Below are 19954 nucleotides of genomic sequence, written 5' to 3' on the forward strand. Positions count from 1 at the left end.
TTCCATTCCTCAAGTCCAGCCCGTATGCCGTAGGAAGCTTCCATAGCTACCCCGCGCTCTCACCCTCCCCTGCCAGTGGTACACGTTGCTCTACACTCTGTCTCCTCCTGTAATGGCTCTGAGGAAACTGACAAGAGCCCAGAAAGGAAAAGAAATGGGAATCTGGACCAGGGAAGGCAGGAGAAAGAACACAAGGTCAAAGCCATGCAAGCTCATAGAGTTCACAGCTTTGAGCTTCACATTGTCTCAGAGCTTCCTGGCACCCAGGGCAAAAAGGATGACTCAGGCAGTTACATAAATGACATTATCAGGCAAAGGGAGGTAGACTAGGGGCAGTGCCTGGGGGGCAGTGAGGTGTGGTGAACAGCACAGAGCGCCAACGAAATCTCTTTGGGTGCTAGTAAGCTTAACAGAGGGTGCTGAGGGATACAGAGAGCGATGATCTCAACAATCTTCTCAAAGCAGACACTGTCTCTTGTCCTGTCTGCAAGGATATGACCTCTGTCCTCTGACAGCAGGTGTCCCAGAGCCATCCCCCAGGCTGGGCCCCTCGAGGAGCACCAACCCTGCCTCCATTACCCTTCGTCCTGCAATGTCTGCCAAGTGCCCACCACACTAGGAGCTGTTCTCGGTGCTGGGGCTACAGTGCGGGCAAAGGAAGCTAATATTCCAATGGTGCACAGAGAAACACCAGACACATCTATAAACAGACAAATTAATGTTAGCTAAGTGCTGTGAAATTAGGGCAAAAGAAGGGTAAATAGGGCATGCTATTTTGGATAAAATGGTCATGGATGAAGTCTCTAAGGAGTAACATTTAAACAGAGACCGGACTGAAGTGAGGGACTGGTCACGCAGATATTCTGCAGAAAAGCCCATTAGGCGGGGGCAGAGCAAATGCAGAAGCCCTGGCGGAAGTGAATACATGTGGCTGAGAAAGAGCAAAGAGGCCAGTAATGCTGCAGCACAGTAAGTGAGGGGGGAGGGGTCACAGGTCATGGGGTGGGAGGGCTGACAGTGCAGGTCCTTGCGGGATGTAGGAAGGACTGAAGGTCGCACTGAGTGGGGGAGCAAATGGAAGGCAGAGATGATAAAGGGATGGGCTCTATGCTTAGCTCTGTCTGGCTCCAAATGCCAGCTGCCCAGCACCCAGCAGGTGCTCAATAATGGCTTTTTTAGCCTAAAGGAACTCTAGCAGTGACTTGCTCTGCAGTGCCAGGCCCTGCTCCTACCCCTACTGGCTCGCTTAGGAAGCATCTACTGTGTCCCAGAGATGACATCTCAGAAGCCCTCTTAGGATGACTCTGCCAGAGTACACTTGGTACCTTCATGGACCCACCAGCCCAGCCTGCCCTGGCTGCTCTGGCCCCGCCACCATGCCAGAATGCCCTGGCAGCAATGGGGTCTGGCCTGGCACCCACCTTCCCGGGCACGGCGGTCCTGCAGCAACTTGCCGGCCGAAGCGGTCTTGTAGAGAAAGCCACTGTGGCTCACAGTTGGCAAGACAACTGAGTAGTGCTTTTCCAGGGGCTTCACTGAATCCAGCCGAGGTACCTCTTTAGGAAAGGTTTTGGGGGCAGGGGGAGGAATGGCTGCTCATGCTCGCCATCCCAGGTATCCCCCTCACCCCCACCTGGGTTGAGCATCCAAGCTTACATTCAAGTCACCAGCCCCCTGTCACCCTCAGGCTCTCATTGCCACATCCTGGGCTCTGCCCAAGTCATCCTCCACCTCTCCCCACTTGTGCAAATTCCACAGCCCAGCTTCAGTACCTCCCCTGCCAGGAAGCCCTCCTGACTCCCCAACCTAGCCCACCCTGTTCTCTCTGCTGAGGCACAGAGTAAGCACACTAGAATGAGGGGTCTTAGGCAAACTCACTAACAATCCCCAGAAGGAGGTTTGTCCCACACAGTGCAAAGCCTAGGGAAGCAGCCCGGCTCCAGCCCTCCTCCCAGCAGTCCCAAAGCCCAAGCCAGCTGGGTGGTCTCCTGTGTCTCCCTGGCCACCTGGGCTTGCTCCAGCACAGCACACCCCACCCACCCGTGGCCTTGAGCCGAGCTCTGGCCGCCGAGCTCCACCCTCAGTCCTAGGATATGGCCCCAGAGGCCAGCCCTGAGCCATGACCAGCAGGGCTTATCCCCACCGTCCCCTCCTCACCCAGCTGGAGAGTGACAGCCAAATGGGACCCAACTCCAGCCTGTGACAGAGCCCCGCCCAGACAAAGCAGCAGACAAGGCTGCCATCATGGGTCACCCGCACACGGAGAAATGCAATCCCCACACAGCGACTCAGACACTCTGTGGCTGCACAAACCCCAAAGCCCTCAACGCCCCCAGGGATAAGGAAACCCAGATCCACAGTGGCTCAGAGATGCACAGACACTGGAGCACAGGTACCACCATGAAGGCCTGCACTGCAGGTCAGGGAGGGACCCACAAGTCCTGAACGAGAGACGTAGGGACAGACACAAAAAAACACACACAGGAAGGGGAAGCCAGACGCACCAATCAACACTGACATGGCAACCCAAACCACACACTGCTTGCCGGGGCCCCTCACAGAGCTGCACTCACGGCTCGAGTGCGTGTGTATTGGGGGCCTCACAGCACCCCCATCACAGGGCCAGGCCATGGCAGCAGGGAGGCACATCCCTCGAGGTAGACCGTCCCACTGGTCACTCACCCGTGGTCCGGTTGTTCCGAAGGAATTCCATCTGCAGTATCTGGCCGGCCTGCTCGGCAAGAGCCAGGGGCGTGGGAGCTTCAGGGTCCCCTGAGAAGCAGTTGACCCCGGCCCCACAACCCAGAAGAGCCTGGGTCTCAGCCAGGTCTGTGGTAGTGACTGCAGCACACAGAGCCTGGGAGGAGGGAGAAAGGGGGAGGGGAGGGTCAGCCTAAGCTGGAGTGGGGAGCCAGTGGGCATGGGGGAGCTGGGGGGAGGAGAAGAAGGTAGAAGAAGGAGTCACCCAAGTCTGGAAGCCCAGCCTCAGGTTCAAAGAGAAGAGCCAGGAAGGAGGACATAGAGAGAGGAGAGGGGGAGGATGAGAAGGGCCAAGGGCATAGGGGGGTGGGTAGGGGCCGCTCCGCAGAGGCTGGGGGTCCCGGTGGTGCAGGGCTCACCCCTACTAGCAGCCTCTGGGACCCAATCAGCTGCCAAGCCTGTTCTCTAGAGGATCTCACGCTCCTTCTGCCTTGTGGAAGGCCAGAGGGGGGTGCTTTGTAGCTCATTCCTCCCACATTTGAATTCCTCACTGCCTGCCCAGCCCTCCCGACCAATGGGAGTCCCTGCCCCTCCTAGCTGGCGGGCTAGACTGGGCTGGGCTGGGGGCTGGACGCCTGGGTTCCTGGGAGGTGGAGGCCTGGCTCCCACTGGGCGTCCAGCCGGCCTGAGCCTGCTTGGGTGGGGCCGCTTGGGGGGAGGGGGTGAAGGCCAATCAGAGGTCACAAGTGGCATCCCCCTGCCTCAGAGCCGGCTGCCTCCCACTCAGGCTGAGCCAGACCAGGACCCAGGGCTTGGCTCCCAGCCTGTCAGGGCCTGAGGCCCGTGTGGGGCCTCAGCTTGAGTGGGGTGTGGATGGGGGTGGGTCAGAGCAGCCAGCTGTTTTTCATGAGCCTGACAGGAAATAGCATCCCCATCAAGTTCACTCCTTTTGGCAGGATTCACAGGAGCAAGACGGTTCAGGAGACAGAGGAATCAGGAGGGGAGGGAGGCAGACAGATGCTGGGGATGTGGACTTGGCCCAGGGGTCAGGCCTGACTCCTCCTTGATATGCTACAATTCTCCCTTGGCTTAGGCAGGGCCCTTCCACCCTCTGGGCCTCAGTTTCCCCATATGCCAACTCATCATCACTGTGAGCTGATCAAAGAGATGAGCTGCGAAAGAGAGAGCAATAGAGGGGGGTAGAAAAAAAAGTGGGTGGTCTCCAGGGGTCCCAGAGGCCCAGTGCCCTGACCTTGTCCAGTTCCTCCTGGTTGCCGAAGAGCGGGTGGTAGCGGCGGTACTTGCCCTCACGGTATTTGGCCTCCAGGTGGTGCCGCCGGGCACCAGGGCTGCTGTTGGGCTGCAGAGCCTCACTGGGGGGCACGTTGGCTGCCCAGAAACGGTTCCCCGCACCATTGCCCAGCTGTAAGAAGAGCTGAGGATGGGGGCAAGAGGTCAGATGGGCAGTCCATGGCCCGGCCTGAGTGTCTGGTAAAATCTGAGGTTGTCAGGAGAGGGGCTGGGCGAGCCAGGCCACCCACCCACTTTCCCATCAGGGAAGGTGAGGAGCAGCCTGGCTGGTCAGTGGCTATGAGCTCCTCAGCTCAGTGACAGGACGAGAGGCAGACAGTCCAACAGCGGGATGCCCCAAGCCTGGTGCCTGGCTGGAGCCCTTGCTATTTCCCCAACCCGGTCCCACATCTGGAACTCCGCATTCCTGAGGCTATCACGGCCTGGGTGAGGGTGGGGGGCGGGGTAGCTAACCTGTCCGCCAATAGGGTAAGGATTGTGGAAACCTCTCCTGTCCTTGACATTCCTTTCTGGGCTCAGGGGAGGAGGGGCAGGCGCACCTGCTGGGGGCGCAGATGCAGGGGTCCAGTCATCAGGAGCCTAGTTTATTAATCCTTGCCCTCTGCTGATCATTTGTCCCACAGCCATTTCCTGGGCCCCCCATCCTGCTTCTGTGTCAGGTCCTGTGTGGGGCGCTGGGCCACAGAAGAGAATAAAGCAGAAACAGACCCTGCCACCACTGACTCACTCAGTGACTGTGGGCAAGCCATCTTCTCTCCCTGCACCTCAGTGTCCTCATCTATAAACTGGGGATTCAAAGCCTAACCCACAGGGGTTGATGTCACAGCCAAACCACACTGGGGCCTGCAGCTGGACGGGGCAACAGGGAGGCCCTGCATGGTCAGCCTCCTGCTGCAGGTTCTCCTCTGTAACAACTGCATGCCCCCAGGGCAAACCCCACGGAGACAGGAACATATGCACATTAAGTGTACCCCCAGACATCCGTACATGCATGCAGAAGAAGTAAAGAGTTCAGACTCTGCACGACAGTTTCTGCTCCATATGTCTTCCTCTTTTTTTTTTTTTCTAACTACCCCTTTAAAACTGTAAAAACATTCTTAGCTCATGGGCCAGTTTGCTGACTCTGCCAAAAATCGCCTTTTCCAAAATCCCCACCCACTAGATGATCCCAAAGCTCTCTGCTAGCTTCAGGGGGCCAAGGTCTATGAGGGGGGCAGGGTGGAGACCCAGGCAGCGGTGGAGTGGAGCAGATCCCAAGTGCAGGCGGCAAGCAAGGCCTCCCCACCTCGATGAGTGTTTCCGTCCACACCTTCCTGTCCATCTTCAGGCTCCGCACCTTGGAGACGCCAGCGCCCAAGCCTCGGTGCTCCCCTGCAGACAGAGGGCCCTCACCTTCACAAGAGCACTTACCTTCCTGACCTCCCTGCCTCCCCGTGAGCCCAGGCAGGAGCAGACAGTGGGGAGCAGCTTCCAGTGCTAGCCACGCACACCCCTGCTCCAGGCACCAGGGAGCTGAAGTCACGGGTGTCCTGCAGCAGTAACCTGCCCCCTCTACCCCCCTACAAGCAGGCCATTTTGCACAGCCCAACCACAGTAGTCTTTTTGATCTTTTTTTTTTTTTTTTTTTTTTAAAGTAAACTCTATGCCCAACATGGTGCTTGAACTCATGACCCCCAATCCTGACCCCCACTCTGAGATCAAGAGTCAGATACCAACTGAGTCAGCCAGGTGCCCCCAGTGTGATCACCTTAAAATGCAAATCCCGTTTTTCCAAATCCCTTCTTTAGACTCCTCAATGGCACCCCAGAATTAGATCTAAATTTCTCCTGCACTCTCATCTCAGAATTCTGCCCCCCCCAATTCCAATCCTGATCAGCCATACTCTCCTCCCTCTTCTAATCAGCTGACCTATTCCTGCCTCAGGGCCTTTGCACTGACAGTTCTTTCTTCCCCCATCTCCCCAGGACTGGCTCCCTCCTCACATTCAGGTCTCAGCTGATAGATCATCTCAGAGAGGGCTTCCTGACAAACACATTCTGTGCCTAGGACTTTATTACCTGATACTTCTATCGGTTCATATGTGTACTTTCTGCCTCTCCCCACTAGAATGTCAGCTGCCAGAGGGCAGGAACCTTGACTGTCTCCTTTAGGGTATAGCCTCTGTATGTGCTTAGAACAAAGTCTGGCACCAGTGAGCACTTAGGACATCTCTGTGGAATGAGAGGGCAGGGTGAGCTTTGGCTGAAGGGAATGTAGCCTTCCTCAGCTACAGGTCCCAGGAAGGAGCCCTGTCAGAGGGTGAGGCTGGGGCACTAGGAGTGCCAAGCACCATCTTGTTCTGGCTTCAGCCTCAACCCACCCCCTGCAGTCTCCTAGGGAGCACCTCACCCACACCAGTCACCCATACCCCTCCACGAGCGGAAACCTTTCTAAATCAAGTCATTTCTTTCCTGCATGCAGACCTCCTGGCCCCAGGCCTCCTGGATGTTTGCTCTCGCTCAGTGCCTTCCCCAGAACTATCCCCTGCCCCAGATCCCCATCTCAAGCTGCCCAAAGCTGCTCCCTGGGCATCAGCAGCTCCGCTGAGGGCCAAACCCCAACACCTCACAGTGTCCAGCACAGCACAGACCCTCAGTAACTGCCGGGCAGAGAGATGAATGCATCTTGGGCCCCAGCGTGTCTTCCTCACCCTACTCATCAGATCTGTCACAGGGACTCTGACACCACAGATCCTGTATGTCTCTTGAATCTTCTCCACTGCTTCCCCAGACCAGGCCTCGGCCTGCTCCTCTCTCTCATGGAGCCATCAACAGCCTCCCCACTGGTCTCCAGTCTCACCCCTCCAACTCAGGTCCCACCCGCCACCGGAGTCTGAGGCCCGGATCTGACCACAGCCCTCCCACCCCGGCCTCCCATCTCCTCCCATGGCCTCCCATTGCACGCAGATCCCTGCCAGCCCCTCCTGTCTCGTTCCCCTCCACTTCTCTGATGGGACGGGGGTGGGGAGGGGTGCTGGACCCCAACCGGCCTGGGCTCAGTTGGGCAAGACTCACTTGCCAGGCCATGCTATGCACCATTCCCCCTCCCCGTGCCTCAGTGTCCTACTCATGGCATATGCAGCTGAACCCCTGCATTGCACTCTCCGGACTACGGGCTAATCATGGTGGGAGAGGCCTGGTGCATAGACGCAGCTTCATGGACAAGGATCTGACTAGCGTCTTGGCTCCGGCCGCTCTAGCCAGATAGGCCCCCAGCCACACTGACACACCAGCCCTGTCATGCCTCAGCCTGGCACGCCAGCCCCACACACCTGCACAGCGTTTGCAGATGACGATGCAGAGGTTGATGGAGGCCCAGTCGGGCTGGGCAGCCCCACAGTCAGCGCAGAACCTGTTGGGGGCCACGGCCCAGATGCGCTCGGCCACCTCCGAGGTAGACAGGGCCTCAGCGATGGCTCCCTGCATGGCCTCCAGCCACTGTTCCTTCTCTAGCTCCGATTCAGCTGAGAAGCTGGGGACACAGGAGTGGGGGGTGGGGCTGGTGGGAGAGGGCTCTGAGAGATTGGGGGGCAGCGTGAAGAGGTGCAGCATGACGTGGAAGGAGCAAGGAGCTGAGCCCTCACAACTGGGAGAGGGAGGCACCCTGGGTCTGTGAGGAAGGTAGGTGTGGACAGAGGCAAAGGTACCATGAACCTAGGAGACATGGGGGTTGGGGGATCCCAGAGCAGGTGCTCCCCCTGCCCCAGGAAATAGAAAAGACTCCTGGGAAGAAATGATGCCTGCGCTAAGCCTTGACAGATGAGAAGGGCTTAGCCAGCAAAAGATGTGGAAAACCATTCCAGAGAGGGAGCAGCATGGCACACGGGGCATTCCGGGACCCAGGAACAAGACAGGCAAACTGGCAGAGAGGAGGCTGGGAGACATACAGGGACAAGCCTGGGCCAGGCAGAGGAGGTCAAAGTGCACCCAGAGGACAAGACAGAAGCAGTGGAGGGTTTCAGTGGGACAGGGGAAAGGGTAAAGAGACGTCTTCCTCTGGTTCTTTCCCTGCTGCCCCTATCCTACCTACGTGTGTATTCAAGATACGGCTACCCCTATAAGCCTCTACCATGGCCAAAAAAGGGGTCACTGCTAGAGATGTGACAGGCACTAACGTGGCCTGACCAGAGGTGCTGAAGACTGTGCTCATCCAAGAAGGCCTCACATGTGGAGTCTGCAGGCTGCTGAGCCTTAGCCAAGCACTCCGCCTGTCTTCGTGTTTACATCCGACGGTCTTTCCCCGCATATGTCAGGCTGGTGGAGGCCCTTGGTGCTGAACACCAAATCAGCCTAACTAAGGCTGATGACCACAAGACACTCGGTGAATAGGCGGGCCTCTCTAAAACCGACAGGCAAGGAAAACACTGGAAGGTGGCTGGTCCCTGTTGTGTGGTCATTAAGGAGGAGGCAAAGACTCTTGGGCCAACATGTCATCCAACATTACTTCAAAGGCAGAAATAAACAAATAAAAATTTGGCTTTCAACAAAAAGAAAAGAGAAGACCCCACTGGCAGTCACAGACAGGCAGCTGATACATGAGGCGGAGCCGGGCCAGAGTTCCCCTGGCCTGGAACAAAATGGGGAGGGACAGAGTGGAGGGGACAGACAGACGTGAGAGAGCCAGGGTCGTGAGGTAGGGGTGGTGACAGGCATGCACGGGGCTGAGTGGGAGAGGCAGGTGTCCCCATGGGTGGAGACAGTGGCCTGGGAGGTCCAGGGAGTCGAGGCGGAAGTCACAGAGGGACAGACATCCACAAAACTGTTGGACATGCAGGTCTGGAGATCAGGAGAAAGTCCCTGCAGAAGACAGAGAGCTAAGCTAAGGGCAAAGGACATGACAGCGGAGGTGGGATGGCGCTAGTGTTGACAGAGTGGTTACCACACACTGAGGCAGGTAACAGCTTTACAAAAACAGCTGCAGTCTTACTCCCAGAGGAAGAAACCAAGGCACAGAGAGGTCAAGTGATTTGTCCAGGTCACACAGTGACTCAGTGGTGGACCTGGGATGTTATGGACTGAACTGTGTCCCCCAGTGTGACTGCATCTGGAGACAGGACTGTTAGGGAAGTAATTAAGGTTAGATGATGTCATAGGAGTAGGGTTCGAATGTAACAAGACTGGTTTCTTTATAAAAAGAGGAAGGGACAGCAGATAGCTCACTCTCTCTACCTGCACACAGAGGAAAAGCCGTGTGAGGACACAGTGAGGAGGTGGCCATCTACAAGCCAGGAAGAGGGGCCTCACCGGAAACTAACCCTGATGGCTCCTTGACCTTGGACTTCCAGCCTCTAGAGCTGTGAGAAAATAAACTTCTGTTGTTGAAGTCCCACCCCCACCCCATCTGTGCTCCTCTGTCATGCACCGCAGCCAAGCTGACTGATACATACTATGTGACCTCAGGCATGGGCCAGCCCCTCAGGACCATCTGGGAGTGAGTGAGGGGAAGGGGGACGGTGATGGTCAGATGGGGGGTGCGGTAAAAGTGAGATTTCTTTAGAAGGGAGGGGGCAGAGCAGGTAAGTGAGTGGACAGAAAGGACCAGGAGGGTGGGCAAGGCTGGGAAGGGGAGAAACCCATTCTAGAAGGGGCAGGTTTCCACATAAGCAAGAAGATCCTTGCAGGGAGGGAGGATACAGGTAAATGAAAGGAGGCGGGCTTACCTGAAGATGCGGTAGGGGGTGGTGAGGTCGAAGCTGCGCCGGTCTGCTTCCTTCACGTTGCCTACACTCATGTCAATGAAGGTGATGCCAATGCCCAGGTGGTACTCCTGGCAGATGGGGGTGAGGGGTGAGGGCAAGGCCTGGGGGCACGGCCTAAGGCCCAGGGAGGGATAGAGACTAAAGGGAAGTAGTACCTTAGGGACTAGAAAGCACCTTGGAAGGAGATGAAGAGGGCTTAGGAATCTGGACATTGGTAAATGGACCCAGGCTCAGGGGCCATGCAGTAATAGGGAGCGGGAACAGAAGGCAGGACACGGATGGAAAGATAATCCTCAGGGACCAGGCAGGGGACAGGGTCAGAGCTAGAAGCAGGAAGGGTAGCCAGCACAGGGCTGAGCTTAGTCAGGGGAAGGAAGAAAGGGAAGGGGCAGGGCTGGGGGACTGGGTGAGCCAGAGGCAGGTCGGGGGGCCTGGGTGGGCAGGGGGCAGGGCCAGAGGACCAGGTAGGCAGGGGGCAGGGGACAGGTTTAACAAACTGGCTGACCCCTTCGTACCTCCAGATTCTTATATAGCTGCACTTTGTCCCCAACCACGGCCACATACAGTTTATTCTTGAAACCACGTAGTTCCAGGCTGCCAGCATGGTCAGGCAGCTCTGAGTCTCGAACACCCAAAGGGTAAGTGCTAGACAGCCGGGCCCGGGCACCCTGCTGGGCCACTGCCTGCTGCAGGGCCTGCATCCACTCCTTCCGCTCCGCTGAGGGCACAGGGGAAAGAGTGAAAGTGAGCTCAGTCTGGCAGGCAGCCACCTAAGGACTCCCCATTCCAGGTTCCTCAGGCAACACCTCTGCCGGCAAGCCCACCCAGATTGGCCCACCTATCTCTGACTATCTCTGAGTTTTCTGACTGGATGAGCTACACTGGAGAAGCCACTTCGCCTACCTGAGCCCATTCCCTCTAGTCCAAGAGTGCCCCCTGCTCTCCCCTACCTCGTAGAGGACTGACTCCTCTCTGGGTTTGATGTGGGGGGAGCAGAGGTGCCCTGGTTCTCCCCCACGCCCCCACTTAGCAGGCTAAACAGCCAGCGTTCTCCCTGCCCCGCTCCTCACCATCACTCTCCGCCCGGAAGGCGAAGGTCCGGTTGTTTGTGATCACTTCAAACTTCTGGTCCCCGATGGCAGCCACGCGGGAGATGCAGGCCACAGAGATAAAGCGCTTAGAGTAGGCGTCCTGGGGAGGAGACGGAAGCTGTCCTGTAGGGGGTGGGGCACCCGGAGGCCTAGCCCCTCCTGGGCTCCCTCAACCTCAGCCGAGAGCAGGCTAACTAGAACCCCATCTCCCACAGGTGGCCAGGGACAGCCCCTAGGCTGACCCTGACCACAGCCCACAGGAGTGAGCGGCCAGAAGACACAGCTCCAGGAGTCAGACTGGAACTCTGGTGAGGACTCGTCTTGGGGTGGGGTCCTCCACCTGCATCCAAGGTCAAGAGTCGGCCTAGGGCCAGGCTGGAGCAGGGGTCCCATCAAGGATCAGCAGGGGCCTCACCTTGTTACTGTCAAAGTACCGCAGGTGATCGGCGTCCAGTCTCACCCATCGCTTCTGATAGATGTAAGATCTGGAGAAGCACAGGCAGATTAAAGGAGAGGCTCTAAGATTACCCCAGTCCCCTATGGCAGCTACATACAAAGTCGGCACAATAGCCAGGCTCAAGGGAGGAAGGAACCCAAACAGTCAATGAGAAAATGGACTTTACCTACAGCAAAAATGACTAAAGTCAGTATCAAAGTAGGACTTCCCAATTTTAAGGATACTAAAACATAGGTCTTGTGGGGATGACCAACTGTTACAGTCTGCCTGGAGAGAGACCTCTTCAAATAACCTAGCCCCTCTGGTTTTCAGATCTGGCATACCAGTGTCCTAGAGCACTCCTGTCTTCACGCAGAGAACCAGCAGGACATAACAGGCATCACTCACCCCTGTGGTGGGTTCTTGTCCAGCCAGCCGGCCTTGATGACCGGTGTGATGGGGGCGGGGCCCACAGGATGCCCGTCCATGGGGTGTGGTGGGAGCTCAGGGATCAGGAGGCTGCTGGGCAGGGATGAGCTCAGGCTGCTGGTGTGCCATCCACCACTGGGGAAAGAGAGGGAATGAGGGAGCCTAGAACGGGGGATTCCCTGGGGGGAGGGGACAAAGAGGTGGAGGGGCCAGGCTGTGCTTGGGAACGGAGGGTGGCTGGGTGGAACAACCACTGAGGAAGAGTGGACACTTACTTGGGGATGCCCTCATAGGCATGGTCATCCTCATCTTCATCTCCTTGGTCGTCGTCCTCAGACAGTTCCTCCCCCTCGCTCAGCAGACTGGCCACACGCACAGCTCGTGGGATGTGGCTCACTGGGAGCTCCTCCTGGCACCGCCCACGCCAGACCCACTCAGCATCATGCTTCCCTTCGAGCCCCAGATCACACCCACCCAGGGAGGACCCCCAATTCACTCCATCAGGGACCCACACAACTCTGCACTTTCCCTGCTATTTCCACACCCTCTCCAGGGACCCAGCTAGACAGCATCAAAGACAGAAGATGAAGGGATAGTGAAAAATACTTAGGGATGGAGAGTTAAGACACCCATGGGGCCCAGGAACACAGAAAGTGAAAGAGATCAAGGGAGACTCTCCAAGGAAGAAGTGCTCAGTATCCTGGGGGAGAGAGGGGGCCACACACAACCGTCCAGACGTGGCTGGAGACTGGAACTGAGGCCACCAGCAAGTGCTCTCAGACCCCTGGCCCAGGGCTCAGGTGCTGTGCTCCATCCCCAAGCCCCTTGTGGCAAGACCACAAGGGGGAAGGAAGCTCTCCCTGGAAACTGATGGCACTTTCTCTCTCCAGTGGTCCCCAGGATCTGCAAGGCAGCTGGGCAGCCCACCCTCCCCTCTGACAGACAGCCCAAACCCTAATCACCACCTGCCCCACCTTCTTGGTCATCAGGCCGGCTGGGGCCCCTGGGCCCTCCTCTGGAACCTCATCGTAGTCAGAGTCATCTGAGGAGAGAGGGGTGGGGGCAGGGGGAGACTCAGAAGGAGGAGCCTAGCCTCCTGTCCTGGGCACATAAGCCACCCTTGGCTGGAAAGACACCCCCACTCCAGCCTGGCTTTCAAAAACAGGCACAGGGGACATGAAATGCTATTTACACTCTCAGGGCCTTGTAAGACAGTACTAGGGGGGTGGCCAAAGGAGAGGCCAGACTATCACAAGGAGGTCTGAATAGGTGGTAAATTTGCAGGTCAGAGTCCAGGGCTGTCTAAAGAGGATGAAAAAGAAACAAGAAAGAAGAATCAAGAGGGGCACCTGGGTGGCTCAGTGGGTTAAAGCCTGTGCTTTCAGCTCAGGTCATGATCCCAGGGTCCTGGGATCCAGCCCCACATCAGCAGGGAGCCTGCTTTCCTTCCTCTCTCTCTGCCTACTTGTGATCTCTGTCAAATAAATTTAAAAAAAAAAGAAAACTTTGTCTTTAAAAAAAAAAGAAGAAGAATCAAGAGAAATGGACAACCCAAGGAAAAGCAAACCATTGACAACCATGGAAAATATTCCTAGACTTTCAACCACAAGCCACTCAGAAAGTCTGCCACATACACTTAACAGTCAGTAGGTCCAGATAGGTGGGTGCTGGGGGCACCTGGGTGGCTCAGTGGGTTAAAGCCTCTGCCTTCGGCTCAGGTCATGATCCCAGGGTCCTGGGATGGAGCTCCGCATCAGGCTCTCTGCCAACAGGGAGCCTGCTTCCTCCTCTCTCTGCCTGCTTCTCTGCCTACTTGTGATCTCTGTCTATCAAATAAGTAAATAAAATCTTAAAAAAAAAAAAAAGATAGGTGGTTGCTGGCTCCACTGTGAGGGTAAAGAGAATGAGGCTCACCTGTCTGGGGCCACACTGTGTGAGTGGCAGAACCTGACAGAAAGTTCAATCCTTGCACCCTTGCTGATTCTTGAGGGGCCCTGATTCCAGGCTATGCACTGGGAGCCCCATGCCTGGCTATGGCACTCACCGAACTCTGGGGGCAGGCGAAGAGGCTTCGGGGGGATCTCAGGGGGACTGGGAGGTGGAGACGGGGGCTGTGGAGGCCCCCGGGGGAAGGTGGCCGGGGGCTCCTCAGGCTCTGGTTGGGGAGGGGATGACAGCGGTGGTGATAGTAGCTCCTCTTCTTTGGAGGGAGGGCTGGCAAGAGAACAAAAACCAGGCCCGGGGCTTAGCTCCAGGCGGCTCAGTCACCGGGCTGGCTCACTACACAGAGCCAGGACCCAAACCCCCTGAGCCTTGTCCCCCCACCACCCCTCTCACCTGAGCTACAGCGAAGCGCATTCATTCCACAGACTCAGACAGGAACCCCCCTCCCCTCACTCCAGGCCCCCAAACCTCCAAGCTCTTCAAGCTTAAAGGAAGCAGGCCCCTTCTTTGGCCATGAGCTGGCCCTCCACTGCTCTGGCAGGGTCACCTGTCCCCAGAGCTCTAGCTTTCAGCCGCATGTACCTATAGGGTCTCCAGTCTAGAAGAGGGATGCAAAGCAGAATGGGCTGGGGGTTGGTGTGCATCCCAGGCTGGGAAGTCAGGGAAGACTGGAAGAGGTGACACCTGACTGAGCTTTTAAGGATAAGAAGGCATTTGGTGGTGAGTGGATGGGTCAGGTTCAAAATGGGCATGCAGGCCAAGGACACAGACCAGAGCCTTAAAAACCAAGTCCTAAGGCCCTGAGCTGTGGGGCTCTGGCTCAAGACCACCTTCTCTCTTGTCCCAGACATGCATGTTCACCATGGTGCCCTCAGACACCTTAAACTCACCTGATCCCACCATGCCCCTCTATTTTTTTAAATTCCAGTACAATTACCATACAGCATTATAGTTTCAGGTATACAATACGATGATACACCAACTCTACACGTTTCTCAGTGCTCATCACAGTAAGTGTACCCCTTTTCTCCTTCACCTATACCCCCTACCACCCCCCAATGCTTATCCCCTCTGGCAACTACCACTTTGTTCTCCGTATGTAAGCCCTGGTTTTTTTGCTTCTTTTTTTTTGTTATTTGTTTTGTTTCTTAAATTCCACCTATGAGTGAAAGCGTATTTTATTCGTCTTTCTCTAACTTATTTCACTTAGCATCACAGTGTCTAGGTCCATCCACGTTGTTGTACATGGCATGATCTCATTCTTTTTTATGGCTGAGTAATATCCCATTGCAAACACACCACACACACACACACACACACAACACTACATCTTCTCTATTCATCTATTGAGGGACACATAGGTTGCTTCCATATGTTGGCTATTATAAACAATTCTACAATAAACAGGTCTGCATCTACTTTTTCTTTTTTTTTTTTTTTTGCATCTACTTTATTGAATTGGTGTTTTCATTTCCTTTGGGTAAATACTCAGCAGTGGAATTACTGGATTATATGGTAGTTCTTTATTATTTATTTATTTATTTATTTATTTATTTATTTATTTTTTTTTGAGGAGGCTCCCTTCTGTTTTCCACAGTGGCTGCACCAATTTGCATTCTCATCACCAGCGCATGAGGGTTCCTTCTTCTACACACCCTTGCTAACACTTTCTGCCCACCCCACTTCTCCTGCATACCAGCCCCTCATCTCTGCTATCACACCCTTCTCCAACTCCAGGGCCAGGTTCAGGGCCCCTTGGGCTCCCACAGCCACAATGCTCTGTGTATCTGTCTCTGCAGAGATCCACTGCTTCCTACAGGCTGAGTGTCTCCTGGCTTTGACATTGGATACGAGTTTGACCCTGCCTCAGTCCTCGATCCTGTGTGTCCAAGGGAAAGCACTCAGCATCTCTGAGCCTGTTTCCTCTTCTGTAGAGCAGGGACTATGTCAATGACCTGACAGGGTGTTTGGAGAATTAACCAAGACGAGGGATGCTGTGTGCCCACACAGCTGGAACAGGACACCTAAGCCCCAGAAGCCTGGCCCCACCCACTGTCTCAGCCGGCGTCTGGCAGGGGCCAAGGAGGAACATCAGAGTGGGTGAGCAACTTGTCTCACTGGTTATTTTCAGCCTGGTATTGCCCCAGCGTTCCTGGCAGTGATTAGCAAAGCATGTCTATCGCAAAAGCAAGCAAGGGCTGGGGGATGATCATGATGCCAGGCCTTTGTTCCTGCTGTTGTCTTCTCCAGGAACCCCTTCCTCTCGGGCTCTGACAAGAGAACATCCTCTTGTCCTTTAACTCCAAACTTAAGTTCTGCTTCCCTGCAAGTCTTTCCTGAGCCTTCTCTCACACTCCCACAGACCCTGCCCATCTTCCCCTCTATTACAAAGGGATTGATACCACCAATCACTGCGAATCACATGTATTAAAGTAGTTCCGTCCACTGTACCCAGCGTCCTGCCAGCAGCTGAGCCAGGACCTGAACCCTGACTCCACCAGAGAACCACACTCCTAGCACACATGCCTGTTTCCCTATCACCCTGTCCTCTAATCATCTCTTCTCTGTGTGTGCAGAAAGAATCCGACCTGCACTGATCTTTCTCACACTCCCCCAGAAACCCGCAGCAGCTGGTGTGTCAACCGTGCCCCTTGGCGACACCGCCTTGGACAAGAGTGGCCTGAGTGAGGCAGTGTACCTAGACCAGAAACTGCAGGTGGGCTCTCCACCTGGGGGAGAAGCTGGAGCTTTGGTCTTCCCTGAGGGGGCTGGCATGTCACTGGCCACATCCCATGCGGGAACCTGAAACCACACCTGTGGGGTCGTTAGAGGACATACTGGACACTTGAGTCAAGATGTTTAAGGGTGGCTCTCACACCTATCTGTCAGGAATGTCAGTTCCCTACCCCTGTGCGCTCTCCTGGGCAGCCACAGAGAATGGCTCCTGGATGGCTGTGTGAACAGGGGCACTGACTGCGACCGTGACCCCGCAGCAGAGGAAGAGTGGCCACGACCCTGATGGCCAGCCCTTCCCTCCCTAAGTGCTTCTGGGGGAATTTGATGCCAGGTGGGTCTATGGTACTCTTGAGAGCCTTTACGTTTAGCTGGACCTAAGAAGACCCCCAGGTGGGCACCTCACCATATGTCTCCCCTCCTTGACCCTGAGTCTCTCTAGGCCAGGGGCAGCCTCAGACTTGATTCTTTACCACCGCAGCCCAGCACAGGAAGTGGCCAAGTCAGCAACAAGGGCATGCTGAGTGGGCGGCTAAGCGGGCAGATGACCGAGTGGACAGATGACAGAAAAAATAAATGGCTGAATGGATGGGTGGGGGGGTGGAGAGAAGGGTAGGTGGATAGGTTGGCCATCATGGTTGAGAGAAAAGAGAATGAAAGGGGGAAGGAAGACCTAGAGACTAAGTAAGTACTCACAGGTCCAAGGGTGCGACCCCAGCTGGTCAGCTGCAATATCCGGAATTATCTATCACACATAGCCTCCCAGACCCCAAGCAGGAGGGGCCCCTGGGGCCTGGCCTGTGATCAGCTGGGAGCAGAAGTCCAGGCTTCAAGGCCAGTGCCAGTCAGACTGACCCAGAGGAGGTGGGGACAGGCTCCGCCCCTTCAATGCCGAGCAGCAGAGCATCCTCAGAGCTAAAGAAGCAACGGGCCCCCCATCACTGTCCTGACTGTCTGCCCATCTGAGGCCTATCTCCCTGGCCCGTGGGTTCCCTAAGGCAGGTGCCACACCTACCATCTTCCCTACTGCATGCCCAGAACTCAGGGATGAATAAATAAATGAAGACATAGATTAATTAATTCTTTTTAGTATTGTATATGTGTATATATTCCCAGTTGTCTTCCAAGCACTTTACGTGGCTTCATTCATTTACTTCTCACAAGGGCTCTATAAGGTATGGCTGACTGTTATCCCCACTGTATAGATGAGGAAACTGAGGCACAGAGACACAAAGTAATTTGTCCTGGATCCCACAGCTGGGATTTGTACCCTAGTACCACAACTGGCAAACTCCACCACAGGGTCAAATGAGGCCACGGTCAGGATCTGAGAGCTTCTCTGAGGCCTGCCTCCTTACACTGGCCACCCAGCTCAGGATGTGGGCAGCTCCCAAGTTGCCATCCAAGAGGGCACGCGACCACAGCTCTGATGGCTGTTGTGACCATGGCAAAAAGGGAAAGGGGAACAGTGCAAACAGCTCCTCCTCCAGCATGGTTTTTGCAGGCAAACGGTTATGTGCCAAGCAAGTGGAAGCAAGAGGAGGGGACCCCCCCCCCAATGGACCTCTAAGCCTCTATCTAGCCACTTCTTCCAGAAATCTTCCTGGCTGACCCCCGCCTGCCTACCACAGCGGACAGAGCCATGCTGAGTCAGGGCCAGGCCAGGAAAGGAGAAGTGGTATCCGGAAGGCACAGTATAGTGGGAAAACCCCAGAGGAAGGGAGTGCCTGAAGAGTGCTCCCACCCCAGTTGGGATCCTGGCCACTCAGTGCCGGCAACCCTAAGGGCCACCTCAGCTCCAATCTGTACCTGAGGCCCAGCTGGGCCATTTCCCATTGACCTCTGCCACATTAGGCCAGAAGACTGGCCACAACCCTGAGCCACAAACATGAGCACGTGCACAGTGGCCTCCCCTCCAAACCTTGCCTACATCGCTTGCTTCGGCATCACCACCCTCTCCCTACCATCTCAGCCCATGGAAAGCCCACATGTACCTAAGAACACAGCTCAATGAGCCTGACCTCAGCGGGCCTCCACCTGCCCACCTCTGCCCCTGCTGGCTCCCCTGTTCTTTCAGACCCTTTCTCTTTTGTCCAAGTGACATGCAGACACATCTGCTACCCCCATTATGCCTGAAGCCAACCTGGGCCACTCCTGGACAGGGGCAGAGGCTGATTTGCCTTGGCATGTGACTGCAGCCTGAGAAGGTTCATTTTACTGAACTGCGGCAAATACACACAGCCAACCTTCAAGGTGAGGGCTTGGGGATATGTGAGGGTCCCAAGTCAGAATGGGGAAGAATAGAGTGACCATACAATTAACTGTATATATGTATATTTTTTAAAGATTTTATTTATTTATTTGGCAGAGAGAGATCACAAGTAGGCAGAGAGAGAGAGAGGAGGAAGCAGGCTCCCTGCTGAGCAGAGAGCCCAACGCGGGGCTCGATCCCAGGACCCTGGGATCATGACCCAAGCCGAAGACAGCAGCTCAACCCACTGAGCCACCCAGGCGCCCCAGTATTTTTTTAAAAAATTGCATAAACCACAATAGCTGACAGTCTATACTGTCAGTAACTATGTCACAGCAACAGGTAAAACAGGGCCTGTCCTGGTGAAATGAGACGTGTGGTCAGTCTCGCTAAGAGACCAAGCTTTGGAACCTGGCAGAGCTGGCTCAACCCACTCAAATCCCAGCTTGACTCTAGTCAGTCTTTGACCTTACAAAGCAAACTGCTTTACTTCTGAGCCTCAGTTTCCTGTCTGATCTACTTCCAGGCTTACTGACAATTCAGCAAGGAAAGCCATCCCCACAGTTCATCAGGACAAGTTTTCCACTCTGGCTGCGATGGAGGAGGCTGAGCCAAGAACCTGCTTCACAGCCTCCTCCCCCATGGCGGTCCCCGGCTCTCCCTTCCGAGCTTTTTGTCTATTATCAACCTCTGGCCAAAGGAGCCAGGCTTCACCATAAGGACAGATGGGCCAACAGAGCAGGGTAGTCTGAATACCTCGGGCTGGCCTTGAACTCATCCATTCCTTATATTCCAGCCATGCCTGCCTGAGCTGTACCCCATAAACGTGTATTACCAGGCATCTGCGTATGTGGCTCCCCCCATCTGTCCCTTCCCTGTCCACACTGTACATCCTTCCCCTTCATTTTGTGCCTCCTCTCAGGCTTTAGGCTGTGCTGGGACCTCCTTGGGGCTCCTCCAGTCTCCACACTTGTGATCATTCAGGATAGTTGTGTCTGTCAATGTTTGCTTCACTGCACTGACCTTGGAGGACCAAGGACCCAGGGCCACACCCTATCTTGGATTCAGGACTGTCCCCGGAAAGTGTCACACAGGACTTGGTGGGGACAGGCTCCGCCCCTTCAAGGGGGAGGGATCCAGCCGAATCTCAATCCCTAGGCTCTCACCAGCGGGGCCAAGAGGCAGGATGAGGCCCACTGATCTGACCACCTCTGTCTCTTACCCTGACCTCCCCTTCCCATGGAGGCAAACCTTCCTAGCTGTCCACTTCCTCATTTATGCTCTGGCTACACAGGGCTCAGGCCTCACTCCTGTGCTTCTTG

The 19954-nt window shown here is 55.5% G+C and overlaps 1 protein-coding gene across 11 annotated transcripts in view; it reads right to left on the reverse strand.

Annotated features, from left to right (window-relative positions):
• The window catches only part of ARAP1 (ArfGAP with RhoGAP domain, ankyrin repeat and PH domain 1), a 61954-nt gene that overhangs the window by 14354 nt on the left and 27646 nt on the right, over positions 1 to 19954 (reverse strand). For 10 of the 11 annotated variants that reach the window (XR_006604215.1, XR_006604213.1, XR_006604212.1 and 7 more), the window contains 13 exons: positions 13749 to 13918; positions 12679 to 12746; positions 11980 to 12113; positions 11684 to 11839; positions 11255 to 11324; positions 10819 to 10939; positions 10264 to 10466; positions 9710 to 9816; positions 7322 to 7521; positions 5297 to 5382; positions 3953 to 4135; positions 2683 to 2857; positions 1422 to 1556 (listed from right to left, as the gene is read on the reverse strand). Coding sequence is in view for 6 of the 11 variants with exons in the window: in XM_045071428.1 (XP_044927363.1) it covers positions 1422 to 1556; positions 2683 to 2857; positions 3953 to 4135; positions 5297 to 5382; positions 7322 to 7521; positions 9710 to 9816; positions 10264 to 10466; positions 10819 to 10939; positions 11255 to 11324; positions 11684 to 11839; positions 11980 to 12113; positions 12679 to 12746; positions 13749 to 13918 (1808 nt within the window). In the remaining 5 variants the exon portion in view is untranslated. The remainder of the gene's footprint in view (positions 1 to 1421; positions 1557 to 2682; positions 2858 to 3952; positions 4136 to 5296; positions 5383 to 7321; positions 7522 to 9709; positions 9817 to 10263; positions 10467 to 10818; positions 10940 to 11254; positions 11325 to 11683; positions 11840 to 11979; positions 12114 to 12678; positions 12747 to 13748; positions 13919 to 19954) is intronic. The other variant, XM_045071433.1, reaches the window with a different exon arrangement.

The sequence above is a fragment of the Mustela putorius genome, unplaced genomic scaffold (assembly GCF_011764305.1).
Source record: "Mustela putorius furo isolate JIRA1106 unplaced genomic scaffold, ASM1176430v1.1 tig00003987_pilon_pilon_pilon, whole genome shotgun sequence".
In the NCBI taxonomy this organism is placed as follows: Eukaryota; Metazoa; Chordata; class Mammalia; order Carnivora; family Mustelidae; genus Mustela; species Mustela putorius.